This window comes from Mercenaria mercenaria, chromosome 6 (assembly GCF_021730395.1).
Source record: "Mercenaria mercenaria strain notata chromosome 6, MADL_Memer_1, whole genome shotgun sequence".
In the NCBI taxonomy this organism is placed as follows: domain Eukaryota; kingdom Metazoa; phylum Mollusca; class Bivalvia; order Venerida; family Veneridae; genus Mercenaria; species Mercenaria mercenaria.
Window position 1 is genome coordinate 69,148,430 of NC_069366.1, and position 21,856 is coordinate 69,170,285.

General features: G+C 34.9%; 1 protein-coding gene across 3 annotated transcripts; it reads left to right on the top strand.

Annotated features, from left to right (window-relative positions):
• Positions 1-8,881: 8,881 nt before the first annotated feature.
• LOC123550066 (short-chain collagen C4-like) lies at positions 8,882-17,679 on the top strand. Of its 3 annotated transcripts, XR_008371426.1 has the most exons (4): positions 8,887-9,270; positions 9,519-9,587; positions 10,851-11,715; positions 17,463-17,679. XR_008371426.1 is itself a non-coding variant. In XM_045338507.2 (3 exons), the coding sequence occupies exons 1-3, from the start codon at positions 9,075-9,077 to the stop codon at positions 11,318-11,320; spliced, it is 735 nt and encodes a 244-aa protein (XP_045194442.2). In that variant the 5' UTR covers positions 8,887-9,074; the 3' UTR covers positions 11,321-12,122. The 3 variants fall into 3 exon arrangements, 2 of the variants coding, with proteins under 2 accessions (XP_053402233.1, XP_045194442.2); XM_045338507.2 differs by lacking the exon at positions 17,463-17,679 and having other exon boundaries at positions 10,851-12,122; XM_053546258.1 differs by lacking the exons at positions 9,519-9,587; positions 17,463-17,679 and having other exon boundaries at positions 8,882-9,270; positions 10,851-12,144.
• Positions 17,680-21,856: the final 4,177 nt, after the last annotated feature.

Genomic DNA, 21,856 nt, shown 5'->3' on the forward strand with positions numbered 1-21,856 from the left:
GTGGCATTACCTGTTTGATATTTTCTTTGTTTTTTTTTACAGTACTGAATAAGCCAACCGTTCCAAGACGGTGCTCCACTGTGTTCCTTTGTTTGTTCGTTTTGTCCTAATGTGTTGGCTTTTTGTTTCCATTACGTGTGTTAGAGATTCACCTGGAGGGGATTACTTTTATTTACAATGTCCCATGTCTTTGGAACATGGTGGGGGTAAGAGTGAGGTTGGGTGCGCACCATAAACCGGTTTAAGCTCCCCAGTGGTGTTTTTGCCACTGACCGTTCCAAGGCGGTGCCCCACTGTTCCTTTGTTTGTTCGTTTTGTCCTTGTGTGTTGACTTTGTGTGCGCGCCTGTGTGTATGCTTATTGTTCGTCTTGTCCTTATGTGTTGGCTTTGAGTGTGTGTTGTTCGTTTTGTCCTGATGTGTAAGCTGTGTGTGTGTGTGTGGTGCACGCGTTTGCGTGCTGGGGGGTTCGTTTTGAGAAGGCTGCGCTTTTGGTGCGTGGCTTTCCCTGTTTGATATTTTTCTTTGTTTCTATTTGAGGGATTTCACAAGACCAGTAAGACCTTGATTTGAAGCCATAAACTCCCAATCTTTCATAATATTAATGATGCGACCTACATTTGGGGAGGTACGATGTCGTTTATCCCTGCCCGAATCCTCACTAGAGCTGATTTTGAGTATACCGGACCATCTTTGGTTTGCAGGGCAGCATAAAAATTCCTCAGCACACTGTCATGTTCATCTGTGGGCAGCCATTCAAAGTTATTATGCCCCAAGCCTGTTTCCATCATCCAGTCTGAAAAATGAAATTGTAGTTTTGTTATTTATTACTTTTTAATTTCTTTGTTGATAAAATTTATTACTGAGAAACAATCATATACTATATAGCACCATTTATATTTTCTTGATTTAAAAATAACTGTGTGAAAATTATCAAACGTAGGCCATTGTAAAATGATTGATTCTCATCTGATTTTTATTTTCCACGTATAGTCAAGGAGAACGTTCCTTAGATGACGTCCCAGTTATTCCATGTGTTGAACAGAATGGCCGGGAAACTGATTTAATGTTTAATGCCACAAAATATGTGTAATTTATAATATCATCTTGTTTACAAATGGAAAGGAAATATAATATAAATATAAGAAATAAAACTTTTTTTTTTCGATGTTCATGCGAAAAGAATAACAGAACAGGATTGACAAATTAAACATTCAGTAGTTTGTCCTAATTAATCACTTGGGCGCTCGGCTTTCTGGGTTAGGTTACTATGCATCTGAACTCAAAACCATGTTTTATTTGCCCAACACAGCACACAAAATTAAAATCTATTTCCTAAAAGATATTCTCATCCTATTTTAAAATAATTAATACATCTCGAGGTTATTTCAATAACTTCAATTCGGTTGATCAAAAATATTGTTAATTTCATCGTAAGTCATTCCTGTCAGTTGTAACAGATAGTCATTAAGTTCCTGGTAGATACTTGTGGAATCCTCGGCAGAAAGCTTGAAGTTTTCCTGTTTGACAGGACACATTGAAGCTCACATTTCATCACTAAACCATCAAACAAATATCTGGTAACTCTCCATTCTCCCATTTCGCGACGTATTGTACATATTGCCCCTACAGGAGGAAAATTACTAGCGCTTTGGTCACTAGAATCCATTGTTGTTGTTTATAACACCAATGCAGACGACGTAACTTACTACTACTACTACTACACTGTTTACATCACGTGATTTAATTGATAAAATGCGGTTTTAAATACAAGGGAGTATACCAGAATAGCCCAAAGTAGTTCATTTCGCGAAACGTGTTCTAATCGACTAGACAATACACGGTAAAGCCCTTATTCATTTATATAAAGGGAAATCTTAAAAGTGTTAGAATAATCAGTATAATATAAAGTGTTGTTTTTTTTGTAACAAAGAATGTCAAATTCAACCAGATTGGACAATTTCTCACCAGAATATAAATGTTTATTTTTCAAGTAAAACTAGGACTTTAAAATACGCTGACTCTTTTCCTCAGTTTAAGGCAAATAGCAAGTTCTCGTACAGAGGAGCAGATGGATGAGTTTCTGAGTGCAATGAGAAGGAAGCCCTATTACATAAACAACCCATTATTCCAGAATTGGATAGAGAAATATTGGAAATATTGTAAATAAGCAGGTAAGTTACGGAAATATATCTGCAAACTAATAATAAAAGAAGGTAAACATGAAATTTCAAAAGTGTACAGTTTTCATTTCTGATTGATTTTGATATTGAATTGATGTTAGAAGTTTTATATCATGTAGAGTTTAAATGTTAAAAGATACACCCATTCTCATTCTGTTATGTTCCTTTAAATAACCACAGCTTTTATGTCATCACCAGTATACTATGCTGTAAAAATATTTTATGCTTATACTGTGGTTGTGTAAGCATTCACTGTTTTCACAAGGCTGTACTAGTGTTTATTAATATATATGAACTAGTTTTTTTCTCATTTGTGATTTTCTTAATAGGTACAGAAGAGAAAATTTTCTCTGTAAAGCCTCACACAGGAAATACAGTACTGATGTCCCTCTGTTTCTGCGGAACAGGCCCAAGAAGATTGTCGAGCACTGCATGAAAAAAGTTGGCAAAGTGTGTAATGAAGATATAGTTTATAATGAAAAAGGCTTTATTGTGCATTGCTACACTGTTGATATGGACATACCATCTTGCTCCTGTCCAGACTTCTTGAGATTCAATTAGCCATGTAAGCACATGTTGGCAATCATATTGGTATATGCAGATTACTCTTTTGAATTTCTCCGATCACAATACACATAACTGCCTTGTTTTGTGATAGACAACATGGAAAATGAACGGCCAAACATTGAATCAACATCAAGAGAAAGCCCCAATCTATTTCAAAACAACAGAATTCGATTGTTGGGGGTTATGAAAGAAATAAGGGACAATGTTTATGTAATGGATGAGACATCAGATTTTCAAGAAATATTGTCATTGGCTGAAAATTTAGCTGAGAAAACTAGAGTGTTCCAGGTTTTGGAGGATTGTCTGTAAGAAGAAAAATATCCCAGAAAAGGCAGAGCAGATAATTATAAAAACATTCAGCAAACTACCAGAAGCCTCAGGTAGAGGACGAACTATCTCGAGGTAGGTGCTGGCGTCCTCTATGTCAAACAATAGAAGTATTTAATTTCTGAATCTATATTCTACTTGTACGTTTACTTGTTTTGAAAATTTATTAGAGATGATTTTTAGCTCACCTGTCACGTGACAAGGTGGGCTTTTGTGATCGCACGGCATCCGTCGTCCGTGCGTCCGTTCGTGCGTGCGTAAACTTTTACTTTTGACTACTCTAGAGGTCATACTTTTCATGGGATCTTTATGAAAGTTTATGAATGTTTATCTTGATGATATCTAGGTCAAGTTCGAAACTGGGTCACGTGCGGTCCAAAACTAGGTCAGTAGGTCTAAAAACAGAAAAATCTTGTGACCTCCCTAGAGGCCATACTTTTCAATGGATCTTCATGAAAAATTGGTCAGAATGTTCACCGTGATGATATCTAGTTTAATTTCGAAACTGGGTTATGCGCCGTCAAAAACAAGGTCATTAGGTCAAATAATAGAAAAACCTTGTGACCACTGTAAAGGCGATATTATTCATGAGATCTGTATGAAAGTTGGTCTGAATATTCATCTTGATGATATCTAGGCCAACTTTTAAACTAGGTCATTAGATTTAAAAACAGAAAAACTTTTTGACCTTTCTAGAGGCCATATTTTTCAATGGATCTTCATGAAAATTGGTCAAAATGTTTACCTTGATATCTAGGTCAAGTTGGAAACTGGGTCGCGTGCAGTCAAAAACTAGGTCAGTAGGTCTAAAAATATAAAAAGCCTTGTAACCTCTCGAGGTAATATTTATGTCTCCCCCAGGAGACATATTGTTTTTGCCCTGTCCGTCCGTCCTTCCGTCCGTACGTCACACTTCATTTCCGAGCAATAACTGGAGAATCATTTGACCTAGAACCTTCAAACTTTATAGGGTTGTAGGGCTGCTAGACGACCCCCTATTGTTTTGGGGTCACTCTTTCAAAGGTCAAGGTCACAGGGGCCTGAACATTGAAAACCATTTCCGATCAATAACTAGAGAACCACTTAACCCAGAATGTTGAAACTTCATACGATGGTTGTTCATGAAGAGTAGATGACCCTTAACGATTTTGGGGTCACATAGTCAAAGGTCAAGGTCACAGGGGCCTGAACATTGAAAACCATTTCCGATCAATAACTAAAGAACAACTTGACCCAGAATTTTGAAACTTCATAGGATGATTGGCCAAGAAGAGTAGATGACCCCTATTGATTTTGGGGTCACTCCGTCAGAGGTCAAGGTCACAGGGGCCTGAACATGGATAACCATTTCCGATCAATAATTAGAGAACCACTTGACCCAGAATGTTGAAACTTCATAGGATGATTATACATGCAAAGTAGATGACCCCTATCGATTTTGGGGTCACTCCATTAAAGATCAAGGTCACAGGGGCCTGAACATTGAAAACCATTTCCGGTCAGTAACTTGAGAACAACTTGACCCAGAATGTTGAAACTTAATAGGATGATTGGTCATGCAGAGTAAATGACCCCTAACGATTTTGGGGTCACACTGTGAAAGGTCAAGGTCACAGGGGCCTGAACATTGAAAACCATTTCCGGTCAGTAACTTGAGAACCACTTGACCAAGAATGATGAAACTTCATAGGATGATTGGTCATGCAGAGTAGATGACCCCTAACGATTTTGGGGTCACTCTGTTAAAGGTCAAGGCCACAGGGGCCTGAACATGGAAAACCATTTCCAATCAATAACTTGAGAACCTCTCGACCCAGAATGTTGAAACTTCATAGGATGATTGTTCATGCGGAGTAAATGACCCCTATTGTTTTTGGGGTCACTCCGTTAAAGGTCAAGGTCACAGGGGCCTGAACATTGATAACCAGTTCCGATCAATAACTTGAGAACCACTTGACCCAGAATGTTGAAACTTCATAGGATGATTGAACATGCAGAGTAGATGACCCCTATTGATTTTGGGGTCAGTCAGTTAAAGGTCAAGGTCACAGTGGCCTGTTCATGTAAAATCATTTTTTAGAAATAACTTTAGAACCACTTGACCTACAATGTTGAAACTTAATAGGATGATTGGACATGCAGAGTAGATGACCCCTATTTATTTTGAGGTCACTTGATCAAAGTTCAAGGTCACAGGAGCCTGAACAGTGACTTGAGAACCACTAGGCCAAGAGTGTTGAAATTTAGCGGGATGACTGGACATGCCAAGTAGATGATCCCTATTGCAGCCAACCATCAGTGTCTCTTTGACTTTCGCTCCTGACCCCTATTGACTTCTTGCCTATAGGACTTTGCATTGGGGGAGACATGCGCTTTTTTACAAAAGCATTTTCTAGTTTTCATGGGATCTTAATGAAAATTGGTCAGAATTTTCATCTTGATGATGTCTAGGTCAAGTTTAAAACTGGGTCACATGAGCTGAAAAACTAGGTCACTATGTCAAATAATAGAAATACAACGTCATACTCAGTTCAAAACTGGGTCATGTGGGGACAGGTGAGCGATTCAGGACCATCATGGTCCTCTTGTTAATCATATTCCTATGGTGGTATTCTGTTTCAGATCCGAGAGACATACTTAGATCTCCAGCTTTGCAAGATCCAATAGTTCAGATTGGATCATTTACAGTTAGAAACAACCCATTTCACTACAATCAATCAGCTCTGTCTGACGAGATTGGTCCTCATTAATTCATGTGTACAATTATAAATTCTTCCTTGTGTTTCCTCTTCCATTTACTGTATGATTGTAAACTTACAGAAGTATCTTTCTCAGTCTTGCACTTGTATACCCATTTGTACATAACATTTAATTAAATCAATAAAGATATGTTTAGTCTGAAATAAACAAAAGTAATGGACATTTTTTGTTTTCACTCGTCAAATTGTACTAAAAGGTTTTATTGTTTGTACCATGATATATGCACATGTTCTTCTGCGGATTGAGATGTAATATTCTTCTCAATCTGCAGAATAGTTATTTGCGTTTGCACATAATTTGTAGTATTTCATTGAAATCGTTTTATGAATAGGTCATAAATGCTAGTATTCGTATCCTCGCCAAAAGGTCTGAGCACAGAATTATGTGCGTGTCGTCAGTGATAATGACAGCAATTTTCACTGGACAAATATGGCAAAATTCAATGGATATCCATATGATTGTATTATTACAGACTAATGTCAACGTTTTACACCAGATTCAGAAATATATACAAATACACTATGGATCTACTAGATGCTTGTTTGCAGTAACACCGGCATAGGCCGACATTCTTTTTTCCGCGCTAGATTTATAGTTGTAAAAGCAGAGTCAACTATTTTTAATTTTCAACACTAGAGTCATGGTAACATTTGTACAGACGGCAGCCTGTGTTATAGTACAACATCAGACTCGTTATTGGAAAATGTACCCAACGACAAATGTCTTAGTTCAGCACCGAAATCATAATTGCAAAAATTGAGAAGGACACATGGTTCCGTACAAGATGCTTGGTAACAGAGCACTGGCACGGACCGATGCTCTTGTTCGGCATTAAATGCATACCAGCAGTATCATATACAACGACTTGTGTGGCTATTCATCACTAGATTCTAGATTATTGCTATAACATGAACATCGACTAATGTAATTGGTCAGTACTGGATTCATGAAATCTCATAACGTAGACATATACTTTCATGTAATTGTTCAGCAGTGGATAATTCATTGTGCAAACAAAGAAAAATTCTCATGTGCATGTATCTCAGCAAAATAATTAACAGTAGATATTTCTCAATTGAAGTGATTAAAATTAAACATTCAAAATATCCAGGACAATAGCGCAAGTTCAGATTCTTCAAGGGCATTTTCAGTACTTTTCAGATCGTAAACTTAAAGGCACTAATGCATTACGGGTTCATTTACAATTTGGACAGCTATAATTATCAAAATTAAGACTAAAATGACTACTTACTGACTAATTCCTACATACTTCCAGCAGTTTTAGTCTTGATGTTAAGCATTTTTTTCGAGCAGTTTTTACTAAACATGATACTTAAAGGTAAAGGGAGGTAATTTGAAATTTCGATACATGAACCGAAACATTTATATGGAAAAAGTATATAAGACTGCTTGTGGTAATTTTCCGCCAAAATATAAGATTACTTAGAAATCATACAAATTAATTACAATAATAGGATACGTATCCTGTAAATGGTATACTAGATATTATATTTTCCAATTGCTGTCAGTTTGCCGTGCGCTCGACTAACTGAAGCCGTCTCTTAATATAAGCTTACATGTGTACAAAAGCTTCAGCAAATGCTTGCTGTGCTGCAAAGGGGCATAATTACTGTTAACAGTAATAGGGAGATACAGAATCTGGCTCAGACCAGTTATTTTATGATATAGTTAATAATTCAGTTAATAATTCTTTTGCTTATTAATGACAGGGGCATTGTACTAAAACTAAAGCCAAAGTTATGAAACCAGCCATATGAGATGACACAATTTCAACAAAATAACGACTTGCCCTCTTATGTCATCATATGATACCAAAGACATGCATTTGGCGAGACACATGCTCACATGCAAAATTTAAACCAAAATTCCAAATCCAAAATTAAAATGGGACATAAATTTACTTTGCCCCGTGAGGTTGTCTTGTGATGTTGAACACGTGTGACATTGGAAAGTCTTTAGCTTAAAATGTTATTCCGTCATTGAAGCGTACGGCGAGCGGCAATTTCAAATTATGTATAAAGCTGGACACTGTTTGGTGTCATATTTTGCAATATTTATCATCTATTCCTGTACCGCTGGATGTGCTCTGTCAGGTGTTAAACAGCATCTAAAATATATTTTCATAAATAAATGCAAATAAACCTAGTATGTTACTAATTCAATCAAAGATCAACGTTGAAATAGGGCGCTTAAGCTTTTTAGTTTCTTTCTTTTTTATTGTTTAGTTTAAACATATTTATTTCGAAAATAGAGTGGAAGTTGTAAACCATCCACCTTATTCACCTGACCCGAGTCCCTTTGACTTTTTTGTATTTCCAAGGCCAGAAGTTCTCTTGGCAGCGCCATTAATCAGTGTCTCAAACAGATACCAAAAGAAGACAATTTATCTGTCTTTTTCGATGGTAAAGAAGTTACAAAAATGTGTTTCGGTAAAGGGGGAATACTTTGAAGGTTTGTAAAATAAAATGTAGTACTTAATAAATCTGAACCCAGTGACAGAACTTTTTGAATGACCCTGGGAATACATATTTGATCGTGTCAATGAAAATATGTTTCTTATCTATTACCTCATAATTACTATATAACTGTCTCGTCATTTTAAGAAAAGAACTCGTCATTACGACGAAATGTCTCGTAATTACAAGAAATCATCGCGTGATAACGATAAATGATCTCGAAATAATGAGAAAAAAAATCTCGATATACAAGATAAGACGTCGTAATTCCGAGATAATCATATTTTACAAGGCGAGATTTTGTTTCTGGTTATTTCGAGATCTTTCTCCTACTGAAGAAATGTTTTCTCGTTATTATGAGAATATAATCTCGTAATTGCGAGCTAATCTATTCTATTTGACACGATTGGTATTTCTTACATATCTCACGCACCAATACGCTTTATCAATACGTAAACAAAATTACACATTTAAACCTACAACCCGACACGACCCTGACATTCAAAACATGCAGCCCGACACAACCGTGATATCTCGTTTCTTTACTGACAACATTGTATGGCATTCCGTTTTATTAAGGTCTCCTAACTTTTATCAAATGTAAACATTGCAAACGGATATTATACAGGATTCAATTTTATCTGTCCAATGACAATTATGTCGTTTAATACATCAAAGGACAACTCATAGAATATGAAATAAAAAATGTTGTTTAACTTAGTCTATTATTTAATTATTTATTTATTAAATACGTTTCAAGAATGTTAAAAGAATGTTTAATTTTGATTGGTTTTCTCATAATAGAACATGGATTTTGCGATGAGCCGAAGTGTTCTTCAAAGTTTGAATTCGAGTTCAATGTGTTACAGAAAATGGTCCGTCTTGAAGAGACAGTGAGGAAATTGGAAGTGAAGTTGAGTCAACAACAAAATATACTTGAGAAGATGTCTACCGACGGTATCATTTACTAAAATATTATATATTACTTTAATCAATTTAAGCATAAATTTACATACTAAATGTTGTTTTTTTTTTTTCAAAAATACAGATGTTTGAGTAGTTGGTACTAAAACTCTATTATCATGAGACAGGAATGGAATTTAAAGTGTATTTCGTTAGATGTTTCATCATCTGTTTTAATGCAATAGTAACTAGTCTGTAATAGCAAAAGTATGAACTGTGAAATTATTTGACATTATTTTCAGGAGCAAGCGCAGTTTATGTAAGATGGGGAAGAAATGTTTGTCGAAGAGATGCAGTTCTGATTTACACAGGTGACGTTCCTGTACTCTATGTTTGTTGTAATTTACAACATATCAAGATGTTAATTCATTCAAATATCATTCTGCTGCTCCTGCAACAAGTTATTACTTTAAAATTTCCTAACGCATTTTGATATGAATAAAAGTCGTTATTATTTTGAAGGATATTGTATATTAGAATATGTGTAACGTTTTATGCTTTTATAAGTCTATGTTGTTTTAATGTCTTTTTATGCCCCCGAAGGGAGGCATATAGTTTTTGAACCGTCTGTCTGTCGGTCTGTCAGTCTGTCGGTCTGTCCGCATTTTTCGTGTCCGGTCCATATCTTTGTCATCGATGGATGGATTTTCAAATAACTTGGCATGAATGTGTACCACAGTAAGACGACGTGTTGCGCGCAAGACCCAGGTCCGTAGCTCAAAGGTCAAGGTCACACTTAGACATTAAAGGTTATTGCATTGATGGGCGTGTCCGGTCCATATCTTTGTCATCGATGGATGGATTTTCAAATAACTTGGCATGAATGTGTACCACAGTAAGACGATGTGTCGCGCGCAAGACCCAGGTCCGTAGCTCAAAGGTCAAGGTCACACTTAGACATTAAGGGATAGTGCATTGATGGGCGTGTCCGGTCCATATCTTTGTCATCGATGGATGGATTTTCAAATAACTTGGCATGAATGTGTACCACAGTAAGACGACGTGTCGCGCGCAAGACCCAGGTCCGTATCTCAAAGGTCAAGGTCACACTTAGACATTAAGGGATAGTGCATTGATGGGCGTGTCCGGTCCATATCTTTGTCATCGATGGATGGATTTTCAAATAACTTGGCATGAATGTGTACCACAGTAAGACGACATGTCATGTGCAAGACCCAGGTCCGTAGCTCAAAGGTCAAGGTCACACTTAGATGTTAAAGGTCTTTTTTCATGATAGTGCATTGATGGGCATGTCCGGTCCATATCTTTGTCATTCATGCATGGATTTTAAAATAACTACGCATAAATGTGTTACACAGTAAGACGACGTGTCGCGCGCAAGACCCAGCTCCGTAGGTCAAAGGTCCTAAACTCGAACATCGGCCATAACTATTCATTTAAAGTGCCATCGGGGGCATGTGTCATCCTATGGAGACAGCTCATGTTTAATATATTTTGTATTTTTTCTGTATTAGTTTATTAATCTATTTCATCACTGAAACACAAATTCAGAAACACGGTTTTTAAATCTTAAATCAAACTAAACACCAATTTATAATTCTTTTGTAATGCAGGCTATATTGGAGGAAAGGTATATAGCGACAAAGGCAGTGGAAGCAATTCTATATGTTTGTCGTCCGATCCTTCATGGCACAATTATACCGATGGGATCGACGAATGGAGGTCCCGTATATATGGAACAGAAACAGATACTCCTAATATATTTCCTTATCCTATTCACAACCAGGACATGCCATGTGCAGTGTGCAGGACACTAAAATCTGCAGTTTTCATGATTCCGGGTAGGACCACGTGTTATTCAGGTCTGAAGCAGGAGTACACTGGCTACCTTATGTCAGCGTATCATAATCATCACGGACCCCATAATTACATCTGCCTTGATAACCATCCAGAATTTATCCCTAAAGGAAGCAGCGATGACAACGAACATATTCTTTATCCTGTTGAAAGTGTATGTGGTTCGTTGCCTTGTCCTCCATATATTAATGGACGAGAATTGGCTTGTGTCGTTTGCTCAGTGTAAATACTAGTTGTTCAAGGGTTATTGTATCATAACAAGTTATTACCTACGAATAGATGACAGAGGTACAAGTACAATGTTCAACTTAGCTGCGAAGAATATATTATATATAAATACGTTTTTAAGATTCTTCATTTTTTACTTCATTAAACTACGATGGAAGACAATGATGTAAGAACGAGGAAATGAAAGTTTATTTTCTATATATATCAGACGAAACAGAAGAGATATTTTTATTTCACACATTTTGTATGACTGAATAGGTTTTTAAATCTATTGCCATTCCTTATTGATATTAATTTACTCAACATTCTAAAGCTTTTTACCAGATTTAATACAAATTACTGTAGTTACCTTCTCTGGAATTGCAAGCATGTATATCTTATTCAAGATTTTTAGTCCACGGCCATTCGTAATCCCGCTCGAAAGTAGTTGAGAAATAACGCCACATATACCAAATTATTCCTTGGTCCAAGACAAAAATAATATGTATGTATCTCTTCTGCGGACCGCGACTGGATCCGGAAATGACGTCATCAATATGGCGACCGTTTACGAAAATAATACTGCTGAAAAATGATTGAAAATATTAGTAAAATTGCTTATAATATCGCATATGATGTTATTAAACAAGCCAATTGGACATATCAAATATATTATATTTTCACTTTCTCAGTAGAAAGTATATTTAAGTTATTTTAATTGTTTATTTTGTACCCCACCCACCTAATTTACAATGCATTTTTACGTGTCGCTTCTACCTCTTGAAATAAAATATTTTCGACTAATCTTATGGCGTTGAATCTGAAATAAGATTATTTCCAAACATTACAAGAAATATAACATACAATAAGGGAAAATACGTTATTAATATCTGGTTTTAATCAGTACCTATAGAAGGAAAGGATTTTGTCGAAAATGCAATACAAATCAATGTCGGCACAAGTAATTGTCTATGTTGTTATTATTAGAACATGTGCATATTACATGCATTGTATGCAATTTTATTTAAACAAGATTTAAGTACGATCAAGACGACTATGCCGGTAGAAATTTAACAGATATTTCCTTAAAGTTAGATTCATAATAGTCGACGTAATTACTCAGAATTACTGGTTAATCATATGCATTCAAACTTGACATCAACACTGAAAGCGTTTTACTTAATTCGTCTCAGCTCCGCGATAACAAAAGTATATATAAACAATATTATTTATCAAACCTGCATTTAAACGTTTATTATAGGCTTTCCGTAATTATGTTTAGCTAATTGCAGGAGGAGGGGCATCAGGGGCAGGGAATAATCATTTCATTTTCTTTCTTTCACCATTCTTTCTCTGAAACTGAAAATATCTCTCAACAGATCCGATTTGTGACAAACTCTGATTCATGTTAATGCAACGCATCTTTGAACTGTAAAACTCTGCAGCAATGCATGTATAGGTTAGAACATGATAAATACATGAACTATGTAAAACCAATAGATAGAAAGCTTAAAACGTAAAATAAAGGAACGTAGTGCGGCAAAGCCTTGGAACGGTCAGTTGCAAAACAATGCTGGTTTGCTTGAACAGTAGTTTGGCAATAATGCTCACACTCTATATCTCCACCATATTCCAGTGTTATAGAACATTATACGTAAACTTAATCCCCCGACCGCTGAGTGTCTTATTCACGCAAGGGAAACTGAGGGCACACTATTAATTGAAACACAAAAATGATCGAGTAAATAAATTATCTACATTAAATATGTAAATAGCCTCTGGTCCTTTAGTATTATGAAGTTCGTTAAATATCATTATTATATAATTCAGCTTAAGCTGGTGCTAAAGGTCATGAGATTTTTTCACCTTTCTAAACTTCTCAGGAGCAAAATTAGTCAAACCAAGTCTTCTAATATCTTGATAATTTGCGTTCTATACTTTCAAGGGATCTTCTTAAAGCTTTTAACAAATCATTTGCGCATGTTCTCCACGCCGTTACAGAAAGCAGAATACCAGCAGAACATTATTAAGGATCCGACAAATCAGGAAAGTAGAAATATATCAAAGCAGCTCAGTCCCAATGGCTTTTAGGAACCACCAGTCATGGCGTGGTCCATCTCTTTCGTTGGTCACGATCAAAGAGGAAAGTGTAGCACCCAGCTGACAAAAGAATGAACAACAAATATGCAACATATCCCTAAATAAGAGGGTCAGAACCACATATGATAAAACATTTCATCATTTGTGAAAATTTTCATTGAAATTGATAAATAACTACTTTTTGATACACTTAGTAATAGAAGTGCTTTAAATTGCTGTTAGACTTAAAAAATAATACCCCACACAAGTCTGAATTACAATCGTGAAATTTAGTAGAATATTCTTGCACTTGATAATAGCAGTATATCTGCAAAAGGACATATTGATAACGTTCATTGAATTCTTGAAAGTCGCTGTTGCAAATATATGAGGATTATATAAAAGTTAAGGAAAGTGTATTTATTAAACGTCGCATATAACCGACAAGCAACATGACCTACAGCTGATTGTGACAAACTACGTATCTAGTAACAGATAGTTATCTAAGCTGTGATATATTGCAGAAGATTGTATGGGGAACATCCCCATCTGAATAGAGAAAACCTCCAGTACATAAACTTAAAAGTGTAAATCAATTTAAGATAACTTCATCAAGAATGCGTTAATTATTTTTCATATAGTAGCCACACATAACTGTGTTTAACGTTTTCTAAATCATACGACAAGTAGGGAGAAGTAGTTCTCAAGGATTACTTATTAGAGAGTTTGAGATTTCAACCTTCGCCTTCCCCTTCAACGTCTCTCATATATATTTGGGGTAAAACGTCACTAATATGCGTGTATTTTATTTATATCAGACGTTGCTACTAAAGTTTTCCATGTAATTTCAAGTAAGCCTAAGACTTCGTTTTATTACTATGTGAAATAAAAAGCTTAGTTTCAGGATTTCTGCTTATTAAGTTATTCGATTATCCATATGTATAACTGGACTAAATTTGATGCGATACACTATCAATAAGTATAAGAATATTGAAATTTTGTTTGGCTAATGATTTTAACTAAATACATTGAATTGAACCTGAAATTATGAAGTTATCAACTGATTTTGAGAAACTTTGAGATTTTGTTCAAACTTTAACTTCTACGGCATATTTGTGTCCTCAGGCGGTATTGATTATACCAGATGGGCCTTTTTGTCGTAAGAAGTGAAGTTTTGAACGTCCAAAGATGTGATATCACGAAAGTCAAAACTTCAGTCTTTGTACATCTATTCTGTCCCCATACACGGCATCAAAGACTGAAATCTGGATGGAGGCACATGACATGACAGTAATTTAACTTGAAAAATGAATTATAACGCGCGATTATTATTTGGTGGAACATTTTATTTTAACTTCCAAATAGAATCAATCCGTTTCTGCCGGACACTTAATAAGACAATTGCGTTTTAATTATAAACATAAAATGGTCCTAGTAAGACGGCATTTTTTTTGAAGTATTAGACAATTTTAGATCTATGATATCATGATGCGAGAGGTTTCCTGTTAGTCATATGGGATAGCTCCATTCTTTACATGCACGGACCCAGAACATGGCAGAGGGGCATTTGGGTCAATCCACCTTTGATTCTAACATTTTACAAAAATCGGTCTTGAAACTCGGTGTGACTACCACCTCCCCCCCCCCCCCCCCACTCCCAGTCCCCCTGAATGGGTGACCCCCCTCTTAAAGTTGGTGTCCCTGTAGCCACAATTCTTTGATCTGCACATGCTTTACTTATGAAATAGTCTATTTAAACAAATACGTGTATATGCCCACATGTTATTTTGTGCGACAATTTTCGTCTCCACTTAACACTTCTTGACTGTTTCGCTAGACACATGGTGACTTGGCACGATTATACCGAGAGTTTGGCATTATACAGAGTCAAACTGAGTGTCATGATGCCAAACGTATCGTATCATGAGAATATTTTACATTTTTTTCAAATCGCTTGTTAAATGTATTCATAAATTGTGTATATTGGCTCATGTTATCAACATATCTGTTAAAAAGGTTAGATTTTCAACATGAACAGTCTACAAGTAAAACGCGTCTTTTAAGGAATTCGATGTACAAAGTACCAATTCAAAGTAAAATAAAACAAATTTAAGAAAAACTATGAAATACTAGTCACCAGCCTTTTGTGTTTGCTTTATATCATATATTTAACTTCAAAGTATATCGAGAAATGCATTTGTTGTAGTTGATGTCTCATGTTTTTGTTTAAAACATATTTACTGAAATGTCTTTCAAGAACACCATCAGGAATAGAATACGTTGATATGATTATCATTTTTATTTCCACTCATGTATGATTTACAATCATGCATTTTATATTGACATCGTTTTATATAAAATGTTTTTTTTTTTTTTTTTTTTTTTTTTTTGTAATCGCACTATAACCCATGCAATGATTATGTAAATTGAAATGTTTTTATTTAATTTTCATTTCTAAAACATCTTGTAAAAGTCCTGCACTTTCGGACAATTGATATCAAAATGTACGAGAAAAACGATCATAATTACAGATAAATTGAATGGGCGGATTAAAAGAAGTAAGGTTCATTCTAAAGTTTGAAATCTAAAGGAATTTTAATCGAACTTCAACTTCATACGTTAGCTTCGCAAGAGACGTTGAAGGGGAAGGCGAAGGTTGAAATCTCAAACTCTCTATTATCTCTCGAAAAACTGCATTCCCTTACCGTACATCGTTTAATAAGGAGATGCTTTGACAAACTGCCTCACAGGTTCACATGGGAATTATTTTTAGCAATGTTACAAGCAGAAAAAGGCTTAACTGAAATTAAATACACAAGAAAAGGCATTTAATCAAAGCAGTTCCTTTGTAATCCATTGGATTATTTGGTAAATAGGTATAAAGAGTAAAGGAATCTTATGAAACGACGGAACAGCATACCCTGTACTTGCTGGATTTTAATTTTTCTGGGATTGTTTTTTTTTTCAGAATCTGCATATACTTTGTCGCAATAATTTTTTTCACAAGAGGTAAATATCAGTTCGACATGAAGATATACGATTTAATAAATTAGAAGTGGTACATGTATTAGGGGTTAAATTATCTATAAAACGAGCATAATCTAATTGCATATGCAATTAAGGAATCGAAAGTAATAGTGCTGATCATATATACGAGCTTTGCTTGAAAATAAAAATGAAGGGATGTGATTAGTGAACAAATCCTGTTCATTGAAAGGACTCAAGGTGTAGTTTTTAGTATTATAAATTTTCTTCTGTAAAACGTAAATATACTGTAGCGCTAAACGACGATGACATCATAGACCACTAGTATGCTGGACAAAAACATTCTTAGAGAAATCTTCTGATGATTCCTTTCGTAGATGTCTTTAACTTAGTTTTACTGGGAAGTACGTATTAATTGATCGGATTTATCAATTTCAATAGGAGAATCTGCACTACAAAATTATTTACAACAAGCTGTAAATGCATTAGAAAAAAAACATTCTTAAAATTGTAACAGATATTTTTTCTATTGATTCTGAGTTCTGACCACAGTGTCGGGGCATTAAGCTGATCTGATACACTCGTACAGATATAAAGGGTATATAGATACATATAATTATGCTAATCAACTATTGTAGTGATAGATTATCAGACTATTTCTATTTTAAATCGAACATACTGCGCCATTAAATAGACATTTGCTCACTTAATATCGTTATTCAGTCGTTTTCGTCATTTTTTGACATTTATGGATTTTTTTTTCATTTTAAGCATAATGAATTCCATTCTTTTCCATAAAAGTGTTTTATCTGCTAGAATAAACATTACGTTCACTAAATATATCAATTTTGCAATCATAACATAGTTTTCAAAGCCGTTGTCACCTGTAATTATTCAGCAGCCTACGTTATTTTTTTATTTTCTCTTAAGCCGCCATATTTATGACGTCATAACTTTTTCCAGTCGCGTGTCTGGAAAGAGATACATGGGAAATTACGATAACTCACTTCAATCTACAATGTGGTATAGGTCTCTATATTTCTCAATATTTTTCTCACGGCGGCCCATATTCCCACAAATTGACATGCACTATTTAGACTATGCAAATTGTAATTGTTATATTTAAATCCGTTTTGTTGCTTTGTATTGGAGTATTAAGATCATGATTAGAACGTGAAAAAGAAAGTACATTATTTTCGTCGTTTTTTTTCAATTCGTCATGATCAAACAATCCCTGGATGTAAACAATCATCAGAGGCGACCGCAAGCAGTTATTCCGAGATTTCGTCTTTGCTTTACAAAGCATTAAATACTTTTCCACATAATTGTTAGTGTTGTTTTCTTTTCGTTTGTTACAAATATTTGTGTTTGCAAAATGTTGCCGAATAACAGAGTTATGATCATGTATGTTTTATTTCAGTTGGTGACATCAGGACATTTCCAAGTTAGATACTGATCATTGTCATTAAAATTGTACAGCTTGATGATATTTGATAACACAATATTTTCCTGTTAAGATACCAGAAGTATACATATACTGAAGGGGCCGCCGTTGCTAATTATTAAAGGCACTTGTTCCTCACCTGACTGGTATAAGACCGCCAGGTGGATTGAGTCTTTCATGAGAGGAAAATAGAAATAGAAGAAAACCACAGGTCGCCCAATACAGCATAAAAGAAAATGTTGCAGGCTGGGTTTGTTTAAACTTTTTCATGGACAGTGGTGGATATGCAAGCTACCGTCCACGCCCTGTAGCCCCGGGTTGAGCAGAACTCAACATTTACACATGTAATAAGTACTAGAATATAATTTAGAGACATCCGCAGATGTATTCATACATCTGGCTAAAAGAACTTCGGTGGCTATATCGAGATGCCGCCCTTGCCTGAGATAATGACCGGGGTGTACCTTTAGTCTTCCTCCACCATCAAAAGGTAAAAGTTGCCATATAACCTATAGCTGTGTCGGTGTAACTTCAGAAAAACCCATGAAACACAAACATTTAAAAGTATACAGTCAAGCACTGTCTGTTCACCGCATGTAAATATACTATTCGTACACAGCTGCAAGTGAACAATATATGATTCCTTTCAGAAAGCTAGGCGAGATACCTTTTACTAATCTGAACAGCTAAATGATACTATATAAATGAGGGAAATTCAGGTTCAAATGTTTGATGTTTGCCATAATGCCACGCAGCCTGGTGAAGAAGAGTTTTGCAATGCTACCAAACGAATTAATAAAATTAAATTAATTTATTTAAGGAAACACAGGCATTACAGAAATGCAGGCAGCTTATCCTGTCAGTCGTTAGTCCATTCTAAATATTCATGTTTTAAGGAAGTAGGTTACCTTAATATTTGTATGTGCGCATGTCCAGCCGGAAGCTAACGTGATAATTTACAACGGTTTACGACAAACTAAATGTGTTTATATATCCATTCTTCTGAAAACTATTCACGAACCTGTCTCCGGTCTGATGCTTTATGGTTTAATAATGCAGAAATAATAAATAAATTACCACAGAACTTAAAATGACGTCATTGACGTAATGCCGTTACGTGTCAGTTACCGCGAAAAACTAATAGCTTCTATTTTAAGTACGTAATTCTGTGCAATTTCTTTATTTGAACTATTTTCAAACAGGCATTATTTCCTGAAATATTTTTATGAGTCTTTTGCTCTGAATAATAATCAATGTGTTGCCTCTTTTATGTAGTTATATTGAAATGTTAAGCGTAATGTAAGAAAATGGATGATAGTAACCAATGTTACTTGGAATATAGTTGGGTGAAACGTTACTTGTTATGGCTATTTTCAAATACGAAAACTAGCAGTTTTATTTGTAATACCTATTTTTCAGTTTCCGTTGATAATTTGTTACTTAAATACTAAAACTAAGCTCTAAAATTGTTCAAATTTCAGTAAAAAATTGTGGTTTTTTGAATTGAATAGATGTAACCATGGATACGGCGCCCGTGGCCTATATATCTATATCTAAATGTAAAATTCAAAAGCGTTGGCACTGGTCTATTTAAGAAACACAGCTCCGGCTTTTTATTTTCATTTCAACAATATCCATGAGAATAATAGCAGCATGCTGAACGATATTTCCATGAAAAATGCCAGACGAAAGGTACTGCTGTAAGTATTTTAAGCTGTGGAATTTGTTTGAATAAATGCAAATAACATGAAAATATAACTTACGTTAGAAATAATATGTTTTAAAGCTACATCAACAAGAGAAATAATTTTATTCAGTATTTTTATAAGAAATTACGACAAAAAAGCAAGACTTCTACGGATATCAACGAAAGTAAAATACATGTACATTGAAAAGTGTTAAATATCCGTATTTTCCTTCTTCTTTCAATATAAAATACCTATAGAGGGTCATGTTCTTCAAACCTGGATAAAAATCGAACTTGAAGTTACAGAGATAAACGAAACTGAGATTGTAGCAGTTAAAACATCACATTTCACGAAATACAAAAAAAAAAAAAAAATACCGCGGTTCAACTAATTTGAATTTACCCTGGTAACAAGGTAACCTACCTTCTAAATGATATTTTTGCCACACTGTCTCCAAGTTACTCAGCATATCACTTAGTTCTCGCTATATTCGTCAGATTTCTCTGTGGCACTACGAGGAAACAACCCGAAGACCAAACTTAAGTTACGTAAAGGATAGGTCCTGCTGCAGTTAACGTAATCTACCATCATTGAAAACAATAGTATAAAACCCTGAAAGGGAACATGTAAAGTGATTGATCTCGAAATAAATATATGTATACAGGTACCACAATACCTGTGTTAAAACTGTTTTATAAAAACACTGATCTATAAGAAGATATAACATTTAACAAAAGTAAACACACTTACAAAAATAAACCGATGTTTTATCAGAACAATATCATAATAACATAATTCAATGTTTACGTTATTTGAAAGATAAAGGGATCATTTAACCATAATTTATCAAGATAGAGGAAGAATGAACTTTGTGTGTAAAGCAAGTAAGAACACTAACCATTCACCCTAAAAATTCATTGTATTGCTAACATCTCTCTAGTGATTTGAAAAGAGACCGGTCAGAAAAAGTAAATTCACTGTTATTGTAGCATCTGTTATTGTATACGCCATCAGTTACGGACTTTCATCCATTGAATATGTTTTCCTAGACTTACAAGGTCTGTTGAGATCAAATATTCTGTAATAATGTGTACTTCTTTCTTCTTTATGACTTTGATATTTTCTCAGAAATGCCTTTTTCTCCCTAGGCACATCTCAGAGATAAGAGATATTGTAAATTATTTCAGAAAGTGCTATTCAAGAGGATTTTGTTTAAAGAACTAACGACAGATGCCAGTCTAATATTTTCCTTTTGGCTTTCTTTTGGGGTTTAGATTTGCACCGATACAACTTTCATATGATGACGTTTCCTTGTAAGGCCCAGGGTATATGCGTATTGACATATTGTGTTATAGTATAAATGATGAGGTATCTATTAAATCCGCTGATAAACCGCACAGAGAAATACCACAGGGTTATTATAATAGTAGCTCGATCTGTCGGCTTGAGTGAATTTTACCAGATCGGATGTCACAAGGCGCAAGCTACGAGTGTGATCCGTCTTTGCAAAATCCACGAGAAACGAATACAAAATCCCAGATTTAACTACTATTGTAATGACGCTTTTATTGTATACCTCCGCCTTTTTGTTTGTTTTGTAATGAAGCGAAATCTTCAATGTTTGTTGATGTTAACATAAAATGTGTGATTTGCGTTGTGTCAGGTCATGCCTATTGAATAAAAGAAGTACATCAACATACAATACAAAGGTACAATACGGGTTTTGTTTCTGTTTCATATTTAGTCGTGAAATACAAGCAGTATTTTTGACAGAATTTATATAGGTATATAATAGACACACTTTTTAATTACCCGGGTGTGGTGCAATTGATGTATGTATTGTACATTCCATTGTGTGGACATTGAAAACTGTTTAAAGGACACATACTGTATAGAGGCATGCATAAACAAATAAGATGGCTTTTCTTTACTAAACACTCAAACATCTCCAAAGCATTCAGGACACAACAGGACCATTTACAAATGTATTTACCCTGCAATTTATTCAAGCCATTTCGGGGATACTTCTCGCGGAACAAATATTGTCAGTGTAATTCCTCGTTGTAAAACGCTTTCAAAATTATCAGCATACAGCTGTCATATCTTATCAAAATATTGCGACAAACTGAATCAATAATACTTCAGAGCCAAAATCCGTTAATATACAAAACGTATATTTCTCCAGCCATGTTTGTATACTGATTTCAATGTCAATTTATTCAATGAAAAGACTGATAAGTAGCAGTTAAATTAAACAAAAGTAAACAAATGTATACAATACATCGAAGTTTTATCTTCATTCTACTTGCTTATATAAAACACTTGCAATAATAAAATACAAACTTTGAGTAATCGAAGG